We start from the raw sequence: 17020 nt of genomic DNA, 5'->3' as shown, positions 1-17020 counted from the left end.
ACTGGCCCATTGTAGCGGCTTGGCTCATGGACTTTGGCAGGGGTATGATCACAGGCCAGAGCGGGGAGGGGGGGGGTTAGTGTGGTTCTTTTTTAGGGGGTTGGAATGGGGGGAGGTCAGGTAAAAAAGTGTGGGTTGAATAGCTATCGATAGCTCACTGACAGGAGCAATAGTGTGTTGAGTGATTTCTGTGGCAATATCAGGGTTTTGGTTAATTCATTCCTTCAAAGGTTTTGTTGGCCATGATGGGGTTTTGTTGAATGATTTACAGGGTGCTTGGCTTCACAGCACTTTTTAACAGTGGCATGTGTTCATGGCTAGGTAGGTGGTGGTGTTAAAAAACTAGACTTAAATGGTCTGGAGTCTGTCACATGGATGCATTCCTGCATTGGCTTCCATGGCTGTGAGCATAGCCCTCCTCCCCTCGGTACATGATGGCTGTCAGGCAGTTCACTTCACTGTTCCCTGTACAACCCCAGGGCTTTGTACAATAATGAAGTTCCTTGTTAATTGAATAGAAAGGTCGTTGATAACTTACTGTCAGTGTTGGCTCAGAAGAATATGCATACCGTGACAAGAAACATTATACCATTGTTTGTGTGTTTTCAATAGTGTATTCTTATTACTGTTAGCTTCCTATTGAGCTTGAAATGTGATACTAAACTTTGGTGACACAGTGCTGTTTTTAGCAATTGTATTGTAGTAAACTTCTATTATGGGTTTGGAACTGTTTTTATTGCAGTTACTACTGTTTGTGAATGTTCTTATTCTTATCACAGTTATCACAAATAAAGTGTTCTTAGTATAGTTAGTCTTTAGCAACTGTGACTTGACATACAGTTTGTTCTCTCAGTTCAATATTTGAATGTTAATTGAACTCTAAGAGCGTAGACATGGACTTGTTTGGGTCTTCATGGGTCAGTGTTTACACTTTCAGCGTTAAATTATAACACAGGATTTTGCTGGAATACTTAGAATAACTGTTGAAAACCATCTTTGGTTCCTTTCTTTGGGCATTAGGCAGGAGTTTGGCATAGTTGAGATGGACAATGCAGGGGCTGATCTTTTCAATATCAAGTTTCACATCTAAGCTTTGATTATTATTTTCCTCCTTTTGTGTCAGAGCGGCTGTTTGAAATGGCCCATAGCTTCCTCAGATTGCTCGTTAGATTGTTGGGAATTAAGCCATCAGAAAGAACAATGGTATTATACTCTTGTTATGTGGAATTCCTCATGTTGTAATGGGAATCTGTCCAACCCAACACCAGTCTGTAGAGCTCCGGGACTTACTTTATTTTAAGGTAACAAATTGCAACGTTTCGACCTGAAGACCTAGTCGGTCGAAACGTTGCAATTTGTTGCCTTAAAATAAAGTAAGTCTCGGAGCTCTGGTGTGCGGATGTTCTTCCTCTTCCTTGATGCACCTGGCCTGAATATAGGCATTGAGATGTGCACACAATCTTCTCTGTAATCTGTCCAACCCAACACCTACACTAATGGTTTTCAAACATTAAATATGTTGTGCACAAGGCTCACCAAAGGGCAAGTAAAAAAGTTTTAAATCAAATATGTATAATCCTAACCCTTGTAGAATATTTGAGTAATGATCATAATGTTGTTTTTTTCTTTCCCATAAGCCAATCACAACCCAATCCCTCTGTCTCTTCTGTTGATATAAAGGCTCGTCCAGTGACCCAATCTTATAAATAGCCTATTACATGACGACATACTGTTGTTTTTCACGCTACGGGCTGTGTGGCACGACTAGTCCTCAATAATGTCATTATATGGCTGCATTCTGTTTGTCGACTCTTTTGACAGAATGCAATGACCAGTCATCTATGACAACATCCATTCAGATGTACTCATGTGAGGCAGGGCCTCACACAAGTAGACATTTATACTGCATACTACAACTCTGACGGAGACATTGTACATCGCGTTCACAGTTTGTGTGTCCTGCTATGATGTCAGTCAGTACCCTATCTCTCTTCCAAATTCGTATTCTTTTAGGGTAATACCTGAATTTGAATGATGCCTTCAGTTGCACCGCAATGTCACTTCGCTGCCCTCTGCGAAAGGACTGGAGTAAAGATTTTTTGGAATAATTAGTGGTGGTCTGCATTCCGTGCGTCCAAACAAACCTTCAATGCTGCGTTGCCTCAGTGCCTTGCATGAATAAACAATAGCTGTGGTCAGAGACCCAGGACCCCCCTGTTCTGTAAGGATTCACATCTACTGACACACAATACCACAATTTACAACCGACTTGGTGCATTTGCACATTGTTGGATTTCCATCGCGTCCTGTCCATCTAGGGGCCTGAATCGGGTTTAGGCGAGTCATATTTAAGAGTTTTAAAATACTTTTGAATGACACTTTAATTCTTTAAATGATGGGGTCATCCATTTCTGTCCATCTGACAGAGAAGTGGGGAATGTCCACATCGTGCTCCCAGTGCAATAGTCCCTCAACACATTTGACAGCACGCCACTCGAGCACATTCAGGAGAGTTGAAGGGTCTGAAGGAGAGCTGTTTTCCATATCTTTGCCACTTCTGTAAGTCTCCCATGTTTGGCCAGAGCAGTGGTATGTTGCTGCAGATTAAACTACTAATCCGACATGGCAGGTTCAGCAAAGGAGGGAGGGTAATGTAGCCTGAGTCTTAGGGGTCTTTAAACTGCTAATGATGACGATACAGAGGAGTAAATCAATTCTTACAGGTTAGCAGCCACTATTCAGGAGGTACTGTAGCTTTGGAATCGCAAGGTTCCTATAGTTCGATCCCCGGCTCCCCCTGGGTTAGTGTGTTGAAGTGTTCTGGAGCAAGACAATGAATGAACCCTAACTGCTCCAGGTGAGCAGGTTTGTGCCTTGCATGGCCGTTGGTGTGTGCATGGGTGAATGCAATGCACACTGTACACTTTGTAAAGTGTGGTGGATAAAGGCGCTATATAAATGCACCATTTACCATTTTGGTAGGTCAGCAGCTGTATGAGTCATTGTCAGGCTTGGGTCATGCCTTTGGGTCAGTATAGATGGTATCTTCCTTAGACAATTCTGGTCATTTGAGACAGTTACAGACTGGATTTTGGAATAACAAGTGTTGAAATAATGGCAAACAACATAGCTGTTGGCCCTCAATCAGTCCCTCAAATGTTTTAATAACAATAATAATATTCATGTTTATTTTGTATTGATATTTTCTTTGTTTGTTTTCACTTCTCTGAATACAGAATAGTTACTGAGTGATAGCATGTTTTCGAATGTAACAGTAGGGGTCAGGATTTCACCTGCCAAAACACTAGGGTGTGACTGCTGTCATTAGGTGTGTGTGTGTGTGTGTGTGTGTGTGTGTGTGTGTGTGTGTGTGTGTGTGTGTGTGTGTGTGTGTGTGTGTGTGTGTGTGTGTGTGTGTGTGTGTGTGTGTGTGTGTGTGTGTGTGTGTGTGTGTGTGTGTGTGTGTGTGTGTGTGTGTGTGTGTGTGTGTGTGTGTGTGTGTGTGTGTGTGTGTGTGTGTGTGTGTGTGTGTGTGTGTGTGTGTGTGTGTGTGTGTGTGTGTGTGTGTGTGTGTGTGTGTGTGTGTGTGTGTGTGTGTCAATGGAAGGTGAGGGGTTAGGCCAATTGCTTGGTGTGTTATGGAAAGAAGACAAGTATTTCATAACAATGGCTATTCTATTTCTATTCTATTTGAAAGACGTTTGAAGTCTGACATTTGTGTAATGAAAATGAAGTGGTAACCTCTTGTCATTATTCACAAATAGACTTACAGTACAAAATGTCCCTGTATTCTTGCTACACTGCACATGAAAATGTACTGTGGCAAAATATGAATCTCACAATCAAATATATTACGTGGAGAATACGATAACAGAAATCGGATATATTTACGGGTGGCACAGAGGTGAAGTACTTGGCCACAACCAACACTGAGGCCTGAATTTGAATCCCGGCAGCAGCAGTACGTGCCTCCAATGTGGGAAACTAGGAGGGGCTTGTTTGTGTCCTTATCAAGGCACCTGTTCAGCAGGGAGGGGTATTGTGGAAGACAGCGTGAACCTCTGTGCACGTTACGATTTCCTGGTGAATCCCCTCTGTCAGGAGTCAAATGGTTGTCTACTCTATACACCCTCCTCAGGACAACAGTGGTGGCTGGCAGCCGCAGAACATAGGAAGATTTATTTGGCAACAATTGGGGGGAAAGTGGGGAAAACACAATTAAAAGAAAATAAATCCGTAAAACACTGATGGCCTTGCCCTGCACCCATCAACGTGTCGTGACTGTCGTCTATCACTTTGGAATTTAAATAATTGTCACTGCAACATATTTGAAAAGGACAAACACTTACAACGAGACAGAAGCTGGTAAATTTGGTTTGTGCATATTGTTGACCAGTTTTCTGTACATTTGTGTGTGCCTGTACTTACTTGAATGTGCATTGCATTCAGATAAGTTGTGCATACTTTATGTCGCTGTGAATGTCAGGGTCCCACAGACCCACAGTTGGAGGCAAAAACAATCATTGTGTCTTGGGTTCTTTAACTTGTTAGACGAAAAATAAATGGTTGTTGAGATCTGCCCTTTGCGCAACGGTATTGTATTTATTTTGAACAAAAAACGAAACAAAAAACAAACGCAGTATGTTCATAAATTATGTTAATTGTTTTGGAAATTACTTCTCAAACGGTATGCATTATCAGTTCATAGAGTAGTGCACCTCCTCCAGCTGCAGCTAATTTGTTGTTTTTAAAACCTCAGGTATTGGTGCTCCTTGAGGGAAAATCCCAGAACAGGGAACAGGAAGCTGTTAAGGAGTGGTTATTGGCATCAGTTTGACATCCTGTAATCCACTCCCACTTTTGTATATTATAATGTCCCCAGTCACGTTAATTGCCTCAGAGCGTGTCTAAATTATAAAGAAGTCTTCCACTTTAGCATAAAAAAGTTGAAGAAATCTCAGCTGTTAAAGTTTTTAAAATGCAGTTATTTGTCATCAGCGGCCATTACATTTGCAACTAGAAAAAGTGCCCTTCTGGGCACAGGTCTCCACCAGGAGGATAGGAGTGTGTGTGATGTTTGGCAAAATGTAAAGAAAAACATGTGCCAGATCACTCATAGCATCTCTGAGGATATAATTCTGGATGAGCCAACAGGCTCGTCTTGATCACATGACTACAGAGATCATGTGTACCAATTTGCGTGAGATTTGGATGAAATCTGTGCGACTAACATAAACAATGTGTTTTGCAGAAATCGGCCTCATGGTGGCGCTATAGCCGGCAGATGTGGAAGGATGCAGGGAAAATGTTTTTCCATGGCCTCTAGGGAGTGTGCATACATAAGTTGTATACAGATCGATGCAGTTATAGGTAAAAACAGGAATTGGCCTGTTATAGCGCCACCGTGAGGCTGATTTGGGGAAAGAATAGTGGCATGTCGTCCTCGGCCTAGTGGGAATGTGCGTGTATAATTTCATGGAAATTGGACACTGTTTGTGATTTGTGGCATTTTGTTCGAAACGGACCAATCATGTGAGCTTTGGAAGCCAATCTTAGCCAAATCAGGACGGAAGATGGGAAATTGTGCAGATCCGTGTTGATCACATGACTATGGAGATAGTGTATACCGAATTGTGTGATGTATGGATAAAATGTGTACGAGTTATCTACAGAAATGTGTTTTGCCTAAATCGGCCTCATGGTGGCGCTATAACAGGCCGTTGAGGAATATTTGGGGCAGAGGTTTGTCGTTGGCATCCAGGGAGTGTGTATGCACAGTTTGGCATGGATCGGGCCAACGGTGCCAGAGATTAGCTGATAACGGACGGACGGAAGGACGGACGGACGGACGGAAGGAAGGACGGACGGACGGACGGAGTGCAAAACATACTCTCTCCCCATGCCTTCGGCCTGGTGGAGACAATTAGGTCCTAAAATCAAGGATGTAAACACTGTGTGTGTGTGTGTGTGTGTGTGTGTGTGTGTGTGTGTGTGTGTGTGTGTGTGTGTGTGTGTGTGTGTGTGTGTGTGTGTGTGTGTGTGTGTGTGTGTGTGTGTGTGTGTGTGTGTGTGTGTGTGTGTGTGTGTGTGTGTGTGTGTGTGTGTGTGTGTGTGTGTGTGTGTGCCGGTGGATGTCATGCATGCGATGCACGTATGTTTTCCTGCGTAATGGGTCTTTAGTGGTTTGAGATCATGGGAAAGGCATGAGGCTATAACACGGCACTGTGTTTCTCCAGCCTTCCAGATGCTCTCATAGCCTTGTGGTTTGGGGCTGCCATGGCTCCGACACTGTTTAGCACAACTCTCCATGTTTACCAAAGTCTTCTAGCGCTGAAGTGAGACAAGCTGCAGCTATGCAGGACTCCAGGAATACCTGAGGAACTCAGCCCTGTGTCCTGGAGAGACACTGTAGGAACGTGGGAGGAAATACCACTGACTTCCGTAGCTACTGTTCTCAACATCCTACCTTTCTTCTCCAACCACCGCCCACCCACCCCCCCCCCCCCCCCCCCCCCAATCCCCGTACCCACACCCCTCTCTGTTTTGCTCTCTATCTTTCTGTATCCTTTATTTTTCCAGGCGGTAACCAAGAAAGAATTTGGGGGCAACAACTTCCGATCTGCACTGGAGAATGGAGTCCTGTTGTGCGAGTGAGTACTACACTTTTTTCTCCCAGCCACCTTTTCTAAAGCCTTCTCATTCATTGGGAAGTCCTGTCTCGTCTCCAGATCTACTCGCCACCGTAAGTGTTACTGAGATTTCCCAGGGCGCTTGGCAGATCCCTGCTGGGCGAACCTTTATTTGTTGGCCATGCTAATTGAACCAATGTTTTCAGACTACACAACAGAGGTTGCATTGTTCTTGATGTTTTTTTAGTGTCAAACCAATGTGGGCTTGTTTGAGATTAGGCATTCTCTGATCTATTCCAAGAGGGATCGCCTTGCCTTGTTTGACAGATGTTGCTGAGCTGTGGATGGGAGTTCCATTTTTACTTTAATGAGTGCTGTGTGAAGCTGTGTGGTAATTGGAAATCCTCTAGCTGAGACCACATTGGAGAGCAAGGGAACCCTGCTTTCTCATTAGACTGAGTACATTACAAATCAGTAGATATGATGGGACAGAGAAATAAATGAATTTAGCTTCACAGAACAGGCTTAGCATCGTTCGACTTGCCACCATTCTAAGGTGTGTGCGTGCGTGTGTGCAAGAGCAGCCATGCACGTGTGTCTGTGTGCGTGTGAGTGTAAAATATACGTGTATGTGCACATTGATGCGTGTGTGTGTGTGTGTGTGTGTGTGTGTGTGTGTGTGTGTGTGTGTGTGTGTGTGTGTGTGTGTGTGTGTGTGTGTGTGTGTGTGTGTGTGTGTGTGTGTGTGTGTGTGTGTGTGTGTGTGTGTGTGTGTGTGTGTGTGTGTGTGTGTGTGTGTGTGTGTGTGTGTGTGTGTGTGTGTGTGTGCACGTGCATGCTTATGTGCATGCGTGCGTATGCATGAATATGTGAGCCAGTAGGGATGGACACACTAGTGTACTTTGGCTGAGTCAGCGGGATGCAGTAATTACCACAGGCCCATGCAGAATATCCCAGACCTCTTCTATCTATTCTAGGAACTGTTCTTCATTCTGCTGATCTGAGCCTGACTCCACGGTTTCATCATTCCCAGAGAACAGCAGACACATTGTCATTCAGGGACCTCTCCATGTGTTCTCAGGCTGAGATAGAGGAAGCAAAACTACAGAAGAGATAACTTCTGTGGTCCGCCACAGTGGCATTGTGCTGTGCTTATCACAAGTGGTCGGAAACAATTGTTCTATCAGGCCTTTGTAAGCATGTCACTTAGGTCTTTTTTTAACTCAAGTATTTTCTATGGTTTGTCATTATCTATATGTGTTATCTGAATGACAAAACTCATTTGTTTCTTGAACAAATGTTTTTTTTAAATAGTTTCTGTCATGATTACGGGAACTTGGCCCATAATGTTATCAGTAGTGGCAAAAGTCAACAGAGGGGTCTCAACCGCGTCTCAACCCCCGCCTGAATCTGTCTGCAGATTGAACTGTAGAGATACAGTATTCTAAAGTGTTAGACACGGTTGTCTGGAAAGGGTTCTTATTACATCCATTACTGCATAGTTAGTTACATTTTTCTAGTGCAACTTCTAGTGTGATAGACTATAGAGTCTGTGTCTGTTTACAGTGCATCCTCTCATTCAAGGAGGATGTGGAAAGATATGTTATGTACATTGAAAGCGTATGTATTTTTGTGTGGTGGGTATGTGGGTATCTCTGCAACAGAGATCTGCATGTTTACTTCGTGGTTCTGCACTGGCCATTTACTAAACTGGAGCCAGGTGGCCACCATTAAAGAACCTCGTAAACACACGGCACAGAGAGACTTTGCAACTGTTTTCATCCATTCCCTGCTAGTTGTAGCAAACTAACCTACGACCAACAACTCTGACTCACTCTCTCTCTCCTCTCTGTTTCCCTTCCTTTCCCTCCAGTCTGATCAACAACATCAAACCTGGTATTATCAAGAGGGTAAACAGGCTCTCTACGCCCATCGCCGGACTGGTGAGGAAAACCTACCACTCATACATTCAAACTAAATGCTTTTGACTGGCTTAACTTCACTAACTAACACATTTTCTGTCAAAAAGTTAATATAAAACATTACTTTAATGTGTTTAGTGCTTGATTGTGTGTCTTTAGGGCCTTTAGTGCCTGATAAATTTGCGTGAGCTGGAAATTTGTGAAAGTGTGTGAACAGTTTTCTTTCATTCTGAAATATGATTTGTTAGCTTATAACTTGATTCAAAAAATATCCTTTCCGCACAATTTTGTCTTTTGTCATGTACAACTTTTCCATGATGTACTTGGGGCTATGTCTGTGGCTCAGGGTGTGGTGAGATCTAAGAGAGAGGGCAGTCTGGGGTTTAGAGGGCTTGGGTTGACGGATGACAGAGAGGCATGGCTGCCAGTGAGCAAAGAGATGTGTGCCTCACTGAATTGTCTGTCTTCATATCCATCCACACTAATAAGCACATTGAATGTTGAGCTGCTTGAAATGCCAGTGGGCACATAAGAGTGCACCCTAAATGTGATGCCATGCTTAAGGCTGTGTTCAATCAAAACCTTCATCCAAGACAAAAAGTCTTTGTACTGGGGTGGCAATTAGTGTTTTGACTGGTGTGGTGGTGGCAGGTCGGGCTGGGGTCGAGTTCGGTGCGAGTAATTAGATTTCATCTATTAGTAATTGATTAAATCGGTGCCTATCAATCTTTTGGGCAGAGCATCCTTGAGAATGCACGTATAGCGCAGTGGTTCAGTTGAGATAAATATTTGGCAATATGTCTGCATGCAAGTACATTAGAAGTTGAGGGTTGAAACTAAGTGACCTTAAACCCAGCCATCCTTCTTGTGGGTGTAATTGAGTCCAGCTGCATAGGGAATAGTAGCGAAGAGCCTAGTGAGTCTGGGTACTTGACAGTAGGCTCAGTAACTCGACATGTTTGGCAAGACAATGACAAGTTGGCTGGAGTGGAAACAGACTGGCACACAATCCCAGTTCCAGAGGGCAAAATGTACAGTAAACACTGTGTTTACTGGGACAAACAATGTACTACCACATCTGTGTTATGTTACAAATCACATTGGCGGGCAGTTTGTTTTGGGACATTTTTCATTTAACTAGCTGGACACCTGCAGATTTAATGACGATAAGTATCTTCTTGATCAGTAGCGTTGGTGTGGTATTTCCGAGGCTTGGACTCATTCAAACCCCAAACCACCTGACAATAAATTCTTCAGCAAACGGAGGAGCTGCCTATTGGCCGAGGGCTATCAGTTACTGCAGACCATATGGGCAGAAGTGGAGCACACTTTAACTCAACAGTGAACATGACTCACTCTGTCTGCCTGCTGTGGGAATATCTCTCTTCACCTTAAGTAGTGTGTTGGGAGTCTTTTCCCCCAAGTGGTTAATAGTACTTGGTTATATCTGTCTTCTCTATAAATAGCACAGCGGCTGTTCTGTAAAACGCTGCCGGTAATATTTTCTTTTAAATCTAAAGTCTTGGAAGTGATTGAGGTCTGCCTTTTCTCAAATACCCAAATCTAAGATTCCTGGGCATTCTTTCTGATGGCTGAGTGAGGCTGAAAGGGTATTGACTATAAGGCTATGAATGCTCTTAGAGTGGAAAGAGCTGGGAAAATATTTTTGTTCGGGGGTGCTGAACTTACATTAGTGCATATGGAGGGAAAACACAATGGACAAAGAACAAGAGGAATGCTGTCAGGACTTTTTGTTGTTTGTAGCTTGGATATGATTTTAATCAGAGCTGAATGAAAGCCTCTTTACAAGCATGCCTCATTAACTCTCAAATATGAAAATATGTTGCCATTATGGTCATATCTGTCTTTTTTAGTTTTGCTTTCTGAATAATTTCTCCACTTGAAATCGATACCAGGCTCCAGCTTTGGCAGAATCAAAGCTTGGGGAGGCAAAAAAATTAGAAGGAGGAAAAAAAAGGAAGTCTCTGGTTTTGTGGAATATTTAGCAACATCGGCCCCAGATCCTGATCCATTCTTTGGTTTCACTTGCATCCAAGAGTATGTTTCCCATGTCAGCACACATCTCTCCTTGTCCTATCCACGATGAGCACTCAGCGCGCTGTGGGTTTGGGTCATGGTGCCCTGGTGCATGATGGTCCTGCTTTTTTACCAGCGCTGCAGAGGAAGCCTGCAGTTGTGCGGTGGGGCAACTGGCCACATGAGAGGGGCCCCCAGTTTGAGGCCCGCTGGGCTGAGCCCAAGGGGACAGAGTTAGAGATGACTCCATAGGCTTCTGCCCACCGTAAACACAATGTAATTGACGTGGTGCAGGATGTTCTTGCACACACTGAACTCCTCTGTGAGTTGAGGCTGCATAAAATAAAAAAGATGGAAGCAGATAAACAGACATTTTCATTGGCCCCCGAGGGCATCTCTGCTCATAATGTCCATGCAATAATATTTGTAATGACAGGCATTTGACCATAATGTTTTGTTACAGTGTTTTTGTTGTATGGGTCCGTGTTTTGTCTGGACCCAACAGTTGCGGGACAGGAGGGGTTTTATGGTGTCTCTTTTGAGAGACAGAGCATTTAAGATATTCCATCTCCTCTCGGTTTATTGTGACAGGATTTGAAAATGTGTAGCCTGATATTTTAACTACAGTTTAGATAGACGTATGAAAGCATTGCCAGGGGTCAGCTGAGGATAATTGCAGAGTTGGTCCCTCTCAGAAAAGAATTTAGTGGAATAAATAGAATGGCCACAATCTTAGCAGAAAGCATGGTGGTCTTCTAATACCAAATGTTACACCTAATGCGTAAGTAAGACCCCCTTCCCATTGTCTTCCCTCAAATCATACTGTATGAGTGGATTAGAGTCTGCTGTATGGGAACAGCATATTAGCAGGATTAGATGCACAGAACTGAAGTCAGAATAACATTGCTTCTGCATCGTTATCTTTAAAATGGCCTCACACTGACTGGCGGCCTTTTTGGCTAGCTCACGAGTCATTTACTATTAATTGTCTCCACCAGGCCGAAGGCATGGGGAGAGAGTATGTTTTGCACTCCGTCCGTCCGTCCGTGTGTCCGTCCGTCCGTCCGTGTGTCCGTCCGTCCGTGTGTCCGTCCGTCTGTGAACAGCTAATCTCTGGCACCGTTGGCTTGTTTATTCTGTGTTTGTTAAAGTTCTTTAACCACTTATTTTATACTTTGAAAAATGTGAAACATTTCAATTAATTGTGAAGGTTTGAAAACATAATGTTTTACAGTGTGTATATGTGTATATATATATATATATATATATATATATATATATACACATATACACACTGTAAAACATTATGTTTTCAAACCTTCACAATTAATATATATATATATATATATATATATATATACTGCATCATCAACTTGTGCCGTGAGCTTTGTCAGGTGAGAAAAGTGCTGAGACACGAGAGGGTGTGAGAAGTACAGAGAGCACAAAGAGACAGCATGAGTTCTATGTTCAATGATCCAGGAATTGGAAACTTAACTTTACATGCATGTTATCTGTAGTTCCTCATTGCTTTATGGTGCAATATTGTCGTGTCAGTCAACACGATAGGGTGAGGTAGGTGCGGTGGATTCAAACATGTACTCTTGGCCGTGTCACCGTTTAACTGTGGTCACTGTACATACCGTACCTGTGCAGAGTAATAAAAGATGGTGTCACTGAAGAATGTAGGAATTAATTATGTTACACGTGATATACTCCAACAAGCCAGGCAGTAATTTCGTATTTGTTTATTTTATAGGAATTCATTATGTTACAGGTGACAGTCCAACAATTCAGTCAGTATTTTTTTGTTTATTTAACCCATTTTGGGCGGGAACCCCTTTTGGTGTTTTAAACATTATGTTATAATTTAGCTATTGAAAAATAGCAGATCTACAAGCTCATAGCGCGCCACCGAGTGGCGCGCTACGAGCTTGTAGGTCTGCAATTTTTTTTAAATCGTGAAAATGTGGCGCAAATCCTGACAGAAAACTGTCAGGATTTAGAAGACATTTGATAAATTCCGACGTCAGCTCTAAATGGGTTAAGATTTTATACAGTTCACCCATCAGAACATGGAACTGGTGTGCTGCACCTGACTGCAAAAATGTTTTTCTTCTTACCCGAGGTATATTTAAAAGTAAAACTAGAAAAGTGCAGATCTCCACCAGGACCTGCCAGTGCTGTGTCGTGCTGTGGGGGGAAATAGGGTTTGTACGACCAACTGTTCGTGTTCATAGCACCCCCTGTGGGCTAAAGTGAAAGTGGAAAGTGAAAGTTTAAAGGCCCCTCAACATATGATTCCAATTTGTTTATGATCATGATTATGGTTATATGGCGTTTTTTAACGGTAGCGACCATCAAAAAACTGTTTGATGGTCATTGACACATATGCGTGGAAGTGAAATCGCTTTTGCCTCTGCATTGTTTGGAGGCCCTTCAATGGGTGAATGTGGGGCAGTTCGGATGCTACATTCTTTACTAAACTCGCAAACGTTGGAAGCCAATCTTAGAATGGAATCTGACACCTCGCTAGCTACACACAAACCAAAGGTAGTGCCCAGGAACAGACAGCAACATACAACTGCAATAATCAATATTAACTTAACCCCAATATTCAAACCAATATTGACGTGGATGATGCAATTCAAGAACAATATTATTCAGGAACAAACAAACCTTTCTCTGTCCTGCGGCATGTTCAAAGTTTCAAACGCTCCAACAATGAACGGAAATGTTGGTATTGCACATTTGTGGGTCTCAATGAAACCACTGTAGGCCTAATGCTGCATTCACATGGAATCAGGCAAGCGGTAGATGGCAAAGCGGACTTCATTTTAGTGGACGGGAGCAGGACGGTAAACGGAACAGGATGGCACGGCAGCCAGAACCGGCGACAGTAACGGCATCGATGTTAAAATATTTAATCTTTTTACCGTTCCGTGCCGTCCAGCAGTTTTGCTGTTTGCCGTCTACTGCTTCCCTGATTCCATGTGAATGCAGCATAAGTGTCTGAAGAAGGGCCTGGTTGCCTCGAAAGGTTACCAGTAAACTGAATGAAACCACGCCTTAAAGGCTTCCGGCACAATCAAGAACCTTCAGAGTTCAAGTTCAGAGCAAATAAATTATAAAACGATAACAAACTGTAACAAATTGCAACACATTATGGCAGCCTAGCCACAACCACCAGGAGGGCGATTTGAAAAACATCCTTAATCTACTGGGAGTGCATGTGTTACGTACAATGTTTCACAGCGATCGGTCAGGCTAGCGGTGCCACAGACGGACATGGATGAAAACATAATCTCCGCTTCCCGGCCGCTCCGGCCTCACAGAGATAAGAACAAGAATGACTCAGTCATAACTGCCAGGTGCAGCAATAACATTAGAATCTGTTGCCACTCACGTTCCACTTCTCACTTGCATTCTCATACAAACCCCTTACACAACAGTAGCCAATACGGCTTCACGTTGTGGCGTTCAGAGTATGGGCTTTTATGCCGTTTAGACTATGGGTTTTAAGGGTAAGTCTCCCATTGGCTTAGAACTTAGAGGCAGCATATAGGCAGCCAATCATGAAAAAGTGTCTACTACGTTCGTCACTACGACTACGGTTGTCAGCGTCAGGTCGTTAGTAAACGTAGTCCAGACGCTTTTCAAGCACCTGGAAAAAATGACAAAATAAAAGTGGATTGTACTTTTATCATGTCTGATCAGGACTGGAGGAGGGCACCAGCGTCCCATGTGCTCTTATCTGTTCTCAGTCTTAGAACAATCAGAAAACAGCACACTATGTTAAAATGATGGTTGGTTAAAGGCCAGATACAGAGCTTTCAGCCAGCACACCTTTGTTAGTGATGCCTTTTTTTGTTTAATAATTCTGCTAGCACCTGTTCCTGTTTAGACATGCCAAATTAGATTACATCCCTCTCATAAATAAAAGCAGATCGCCTAAACAAAACCAGACAAGTGAAGAGCTAGTGTATCATTAGTAAGGAAACAGTAATGCCTGGTTACTTGGTTGCACGCCATGTCACAGACTGAAAATTGCAGATCTACAAGTGCACAAGTTTAAATCAGGTTTAACCTGAGCTGGCCCCAACGTAACAGGAATGGCGTCTGACCTTTGGCATCCAGGGGCCCCGCAGACCGATGTTTTGGCAAAAGCAATAGCTGTTAAGGAGATCAGCCGACATGGAGAGGTCAACTGCCATTTGCTAATAAGCATGTTTGCCATTTAAATATAGAACTAGCTACCCCTTAATTATTTCAGCCCATGTTGAAGCCATGTGTCATTACATGACAGCCTGCTGGAAAGTGGCGTCCCGATGGGAAATGCAGTAGTAAAAACAAGGCACTAGGGAGTTTGACATGGAAGATATACATAACCATGAAGAGGAGTGGTGCGCTGTCTGTGTGCTTGAGAATTGCTTGACACACAATAAACGTTTTAAGGCATGTAAACTGTAATTATAGAGCTATTTGGAATTTCATCACCTTCCAGTGTACTCTCTCATTTGCATATACACAAGAGAAATATACAGACACACGCACACGCACTGTAATCCAAGAGAATCAGCTACATTTAAGAAGACAAACTCAGCTTCCACTCCCTCGTTTTTGTGCTCGAGGGAAATATTTGTCAGTCTCTGTCACCCAACCTCGTGTTTCATAGCAACCGCATGTCTCCAAAATACTCCACCACCCCATAGATTCCACAGGTATTCTCCAATAAAGGATTTGGCAGGGAGGGGAGGGAGGGGATGGTTTCAGGGTGTGAGTGGTAGCATACTTTAGGCTCCTGGGTGGCAGCCCTTTGCCTTGCATGGCTGGCTGGGTGGGTGGGATCTGTGCGTCGCTCTGATGTCATTCCTTCCTAGCTCAGGCTCCATGTCCACCCTAACCCAGCCCACAGGTAGTTTTAGCACCGTCAGTCACAGCCTGTCACACAGCCCTGCCCCCCTCTGAATTTGTGTGTGTGTGAGAGACTGTGTGTGTTTATGTATGTGTGTGTTTGGCATTGTGTCACTTTTTATTTGCTACACACACACACACGCTCCTCCCTGTCCCCGCAGCCGCTGGCTCCCTGGCGATATGAACTTTGGAAGCAATGAGCTGTGGGCTGTGTCTCTGCCGGAGAATTCCTGAGTGATTATTCTTTTTTTGCCTCAGACCGTGGACGAACCGTTCTCCCCGCTCTGCTCTCTGTGCAGGACAACCTCAACGTCTTCCTCAAGGCCTGTGGGAAGATCGGATTAAAGGAGGCCCAGCTGTTCCACCCGGGAGACCTGCAAGACCTATCTACAAGAGTCACAGTTAAGTAAGTCCTGAATCACATGAACACACTATACACTGATATAACATGAGAATGTTTCATTTTTATTACAACCCATGCTAATAAGAGTAACCCGCGTTCTGGTTTGTAGCGTGGATTAACCCATTCAGGCCTGACGTCGAAATTTAAAAAAAAAAAAAAGTTTTCTAAATCATGACAATTTTCGGAAAGATTTGAGGCACATTTTAACGATTTTTCAAAAATAGCAGACCTACAAGTTCATAGCGCGCCACTCGGTGGCGCGCTATGAGCTTGTAGATCTGCTATTTTTCAATAGCTAAATTATAACATAATGTTTAAAACGCTAACGCTAACGTGACATGGATGCGTTCCAGGTATCAATGGATTAAGACTTGTCTGACTGTTACTGCGCTGACAAGTCTTACTTAACACACTGTGCTTCCCACTGATGTGCACAGCATGGGGGCGATCCATGCTTTTGCCCTGGGGTTTACTGTACATGTAACTTTCTACACTGTATTTCACATCACGTGGCTCCTCGTTGTGCAGTATGTTTTCGGTCGACTAGAAGTTTACGGGGGGTCAACAGAAGACATATTCGCTGGTATTTGCAGTAGGTCCGCCACTTGCACTGTTGCTAGGTGTTGGTAAACACATTTCAGCAGAGTGCTGCTGCTGCTGCAGCCTACTGTATTGTAAACATTACAGGAGGAACAGTGAAACCACACAAACCAATGGAGCAGCTAGGGAGAAGGAAAATTATTGCCTGTATGGCACTGTGGTCTGGCAGTGTCATGGAGGAATAATGTCCCATTGCTTTCACTTCCTTGTAGTTTAAGCAAATCATGACCTCTGTCAGTTGATGTCTGAACAAACAAAGCATTTCATTAGGGGCAGGTGCACTTTGTAAAGATTTTAAATTGTCTCTCTTCGAGGGGGGGAGGAGGAAGTAGAGATACTACCATATCACATAGTATGAAGGCTTGTGTATTTTGTTTAATAGTTATTTTAAAATGGCACCGTGCCTGTTACTGTTGTTTATTGTGTTTCTGTGTTTTTGTCGGTTGCTCTTGTGTGTCACCTGCGTGCCGAGTAAGGATGCATGCGGTATGTTGAACAACCTGTTCAGTTTTCACACA

At 43.4% G+C, this 17020-nt stretch overlaps 1 protein-coding gene across 9 annotated transcripts in view; it reads left to right on the top strand.

Annotated features, from left to right (window-relative positions):
• Positions 1–17020, top strand: part of lmo7a (LIM domain 7a) — a 67888-nt gene that overhangs the window by 1781 nt on the left and 49087 nt on the right. For all 9 annotated transcript variants that reach the window (XM_079519183.1, XM_079519184.1, XM_079519185.1 and 6 more), the window contains exons 3-5: positions 6580–6650; positions 8503–8572; positions 15799–15905. In XM_079519183.1, the coding sequence (XP_079375309.1) occupies positions 6580–6650; positions 8503–8572; positions 15799–15905 (248 nt within the window). The remainder of the gene's footprint in view (positions 1–6579; positions 6651–8502; positions 8573–15798; positions 15906–17020) is intronic.

Source organism: Electrona antarctica (assembly GCF_951216825.1).
Source record: "Electrona antarctica genome assembly, chromosome: 13".
NCBI classification, from domain to species: domain Eukaryota; kingdom Metazoa; phylum Chordata; class Actinopteri; order Myctophiformes; family Myctophidae; genus Electrona; species Electrona antarctica.
Note: the sequence above shows the minus strand (reverse complement) of the source record. Positions and strands in the feature narration are given on the sequence as shown.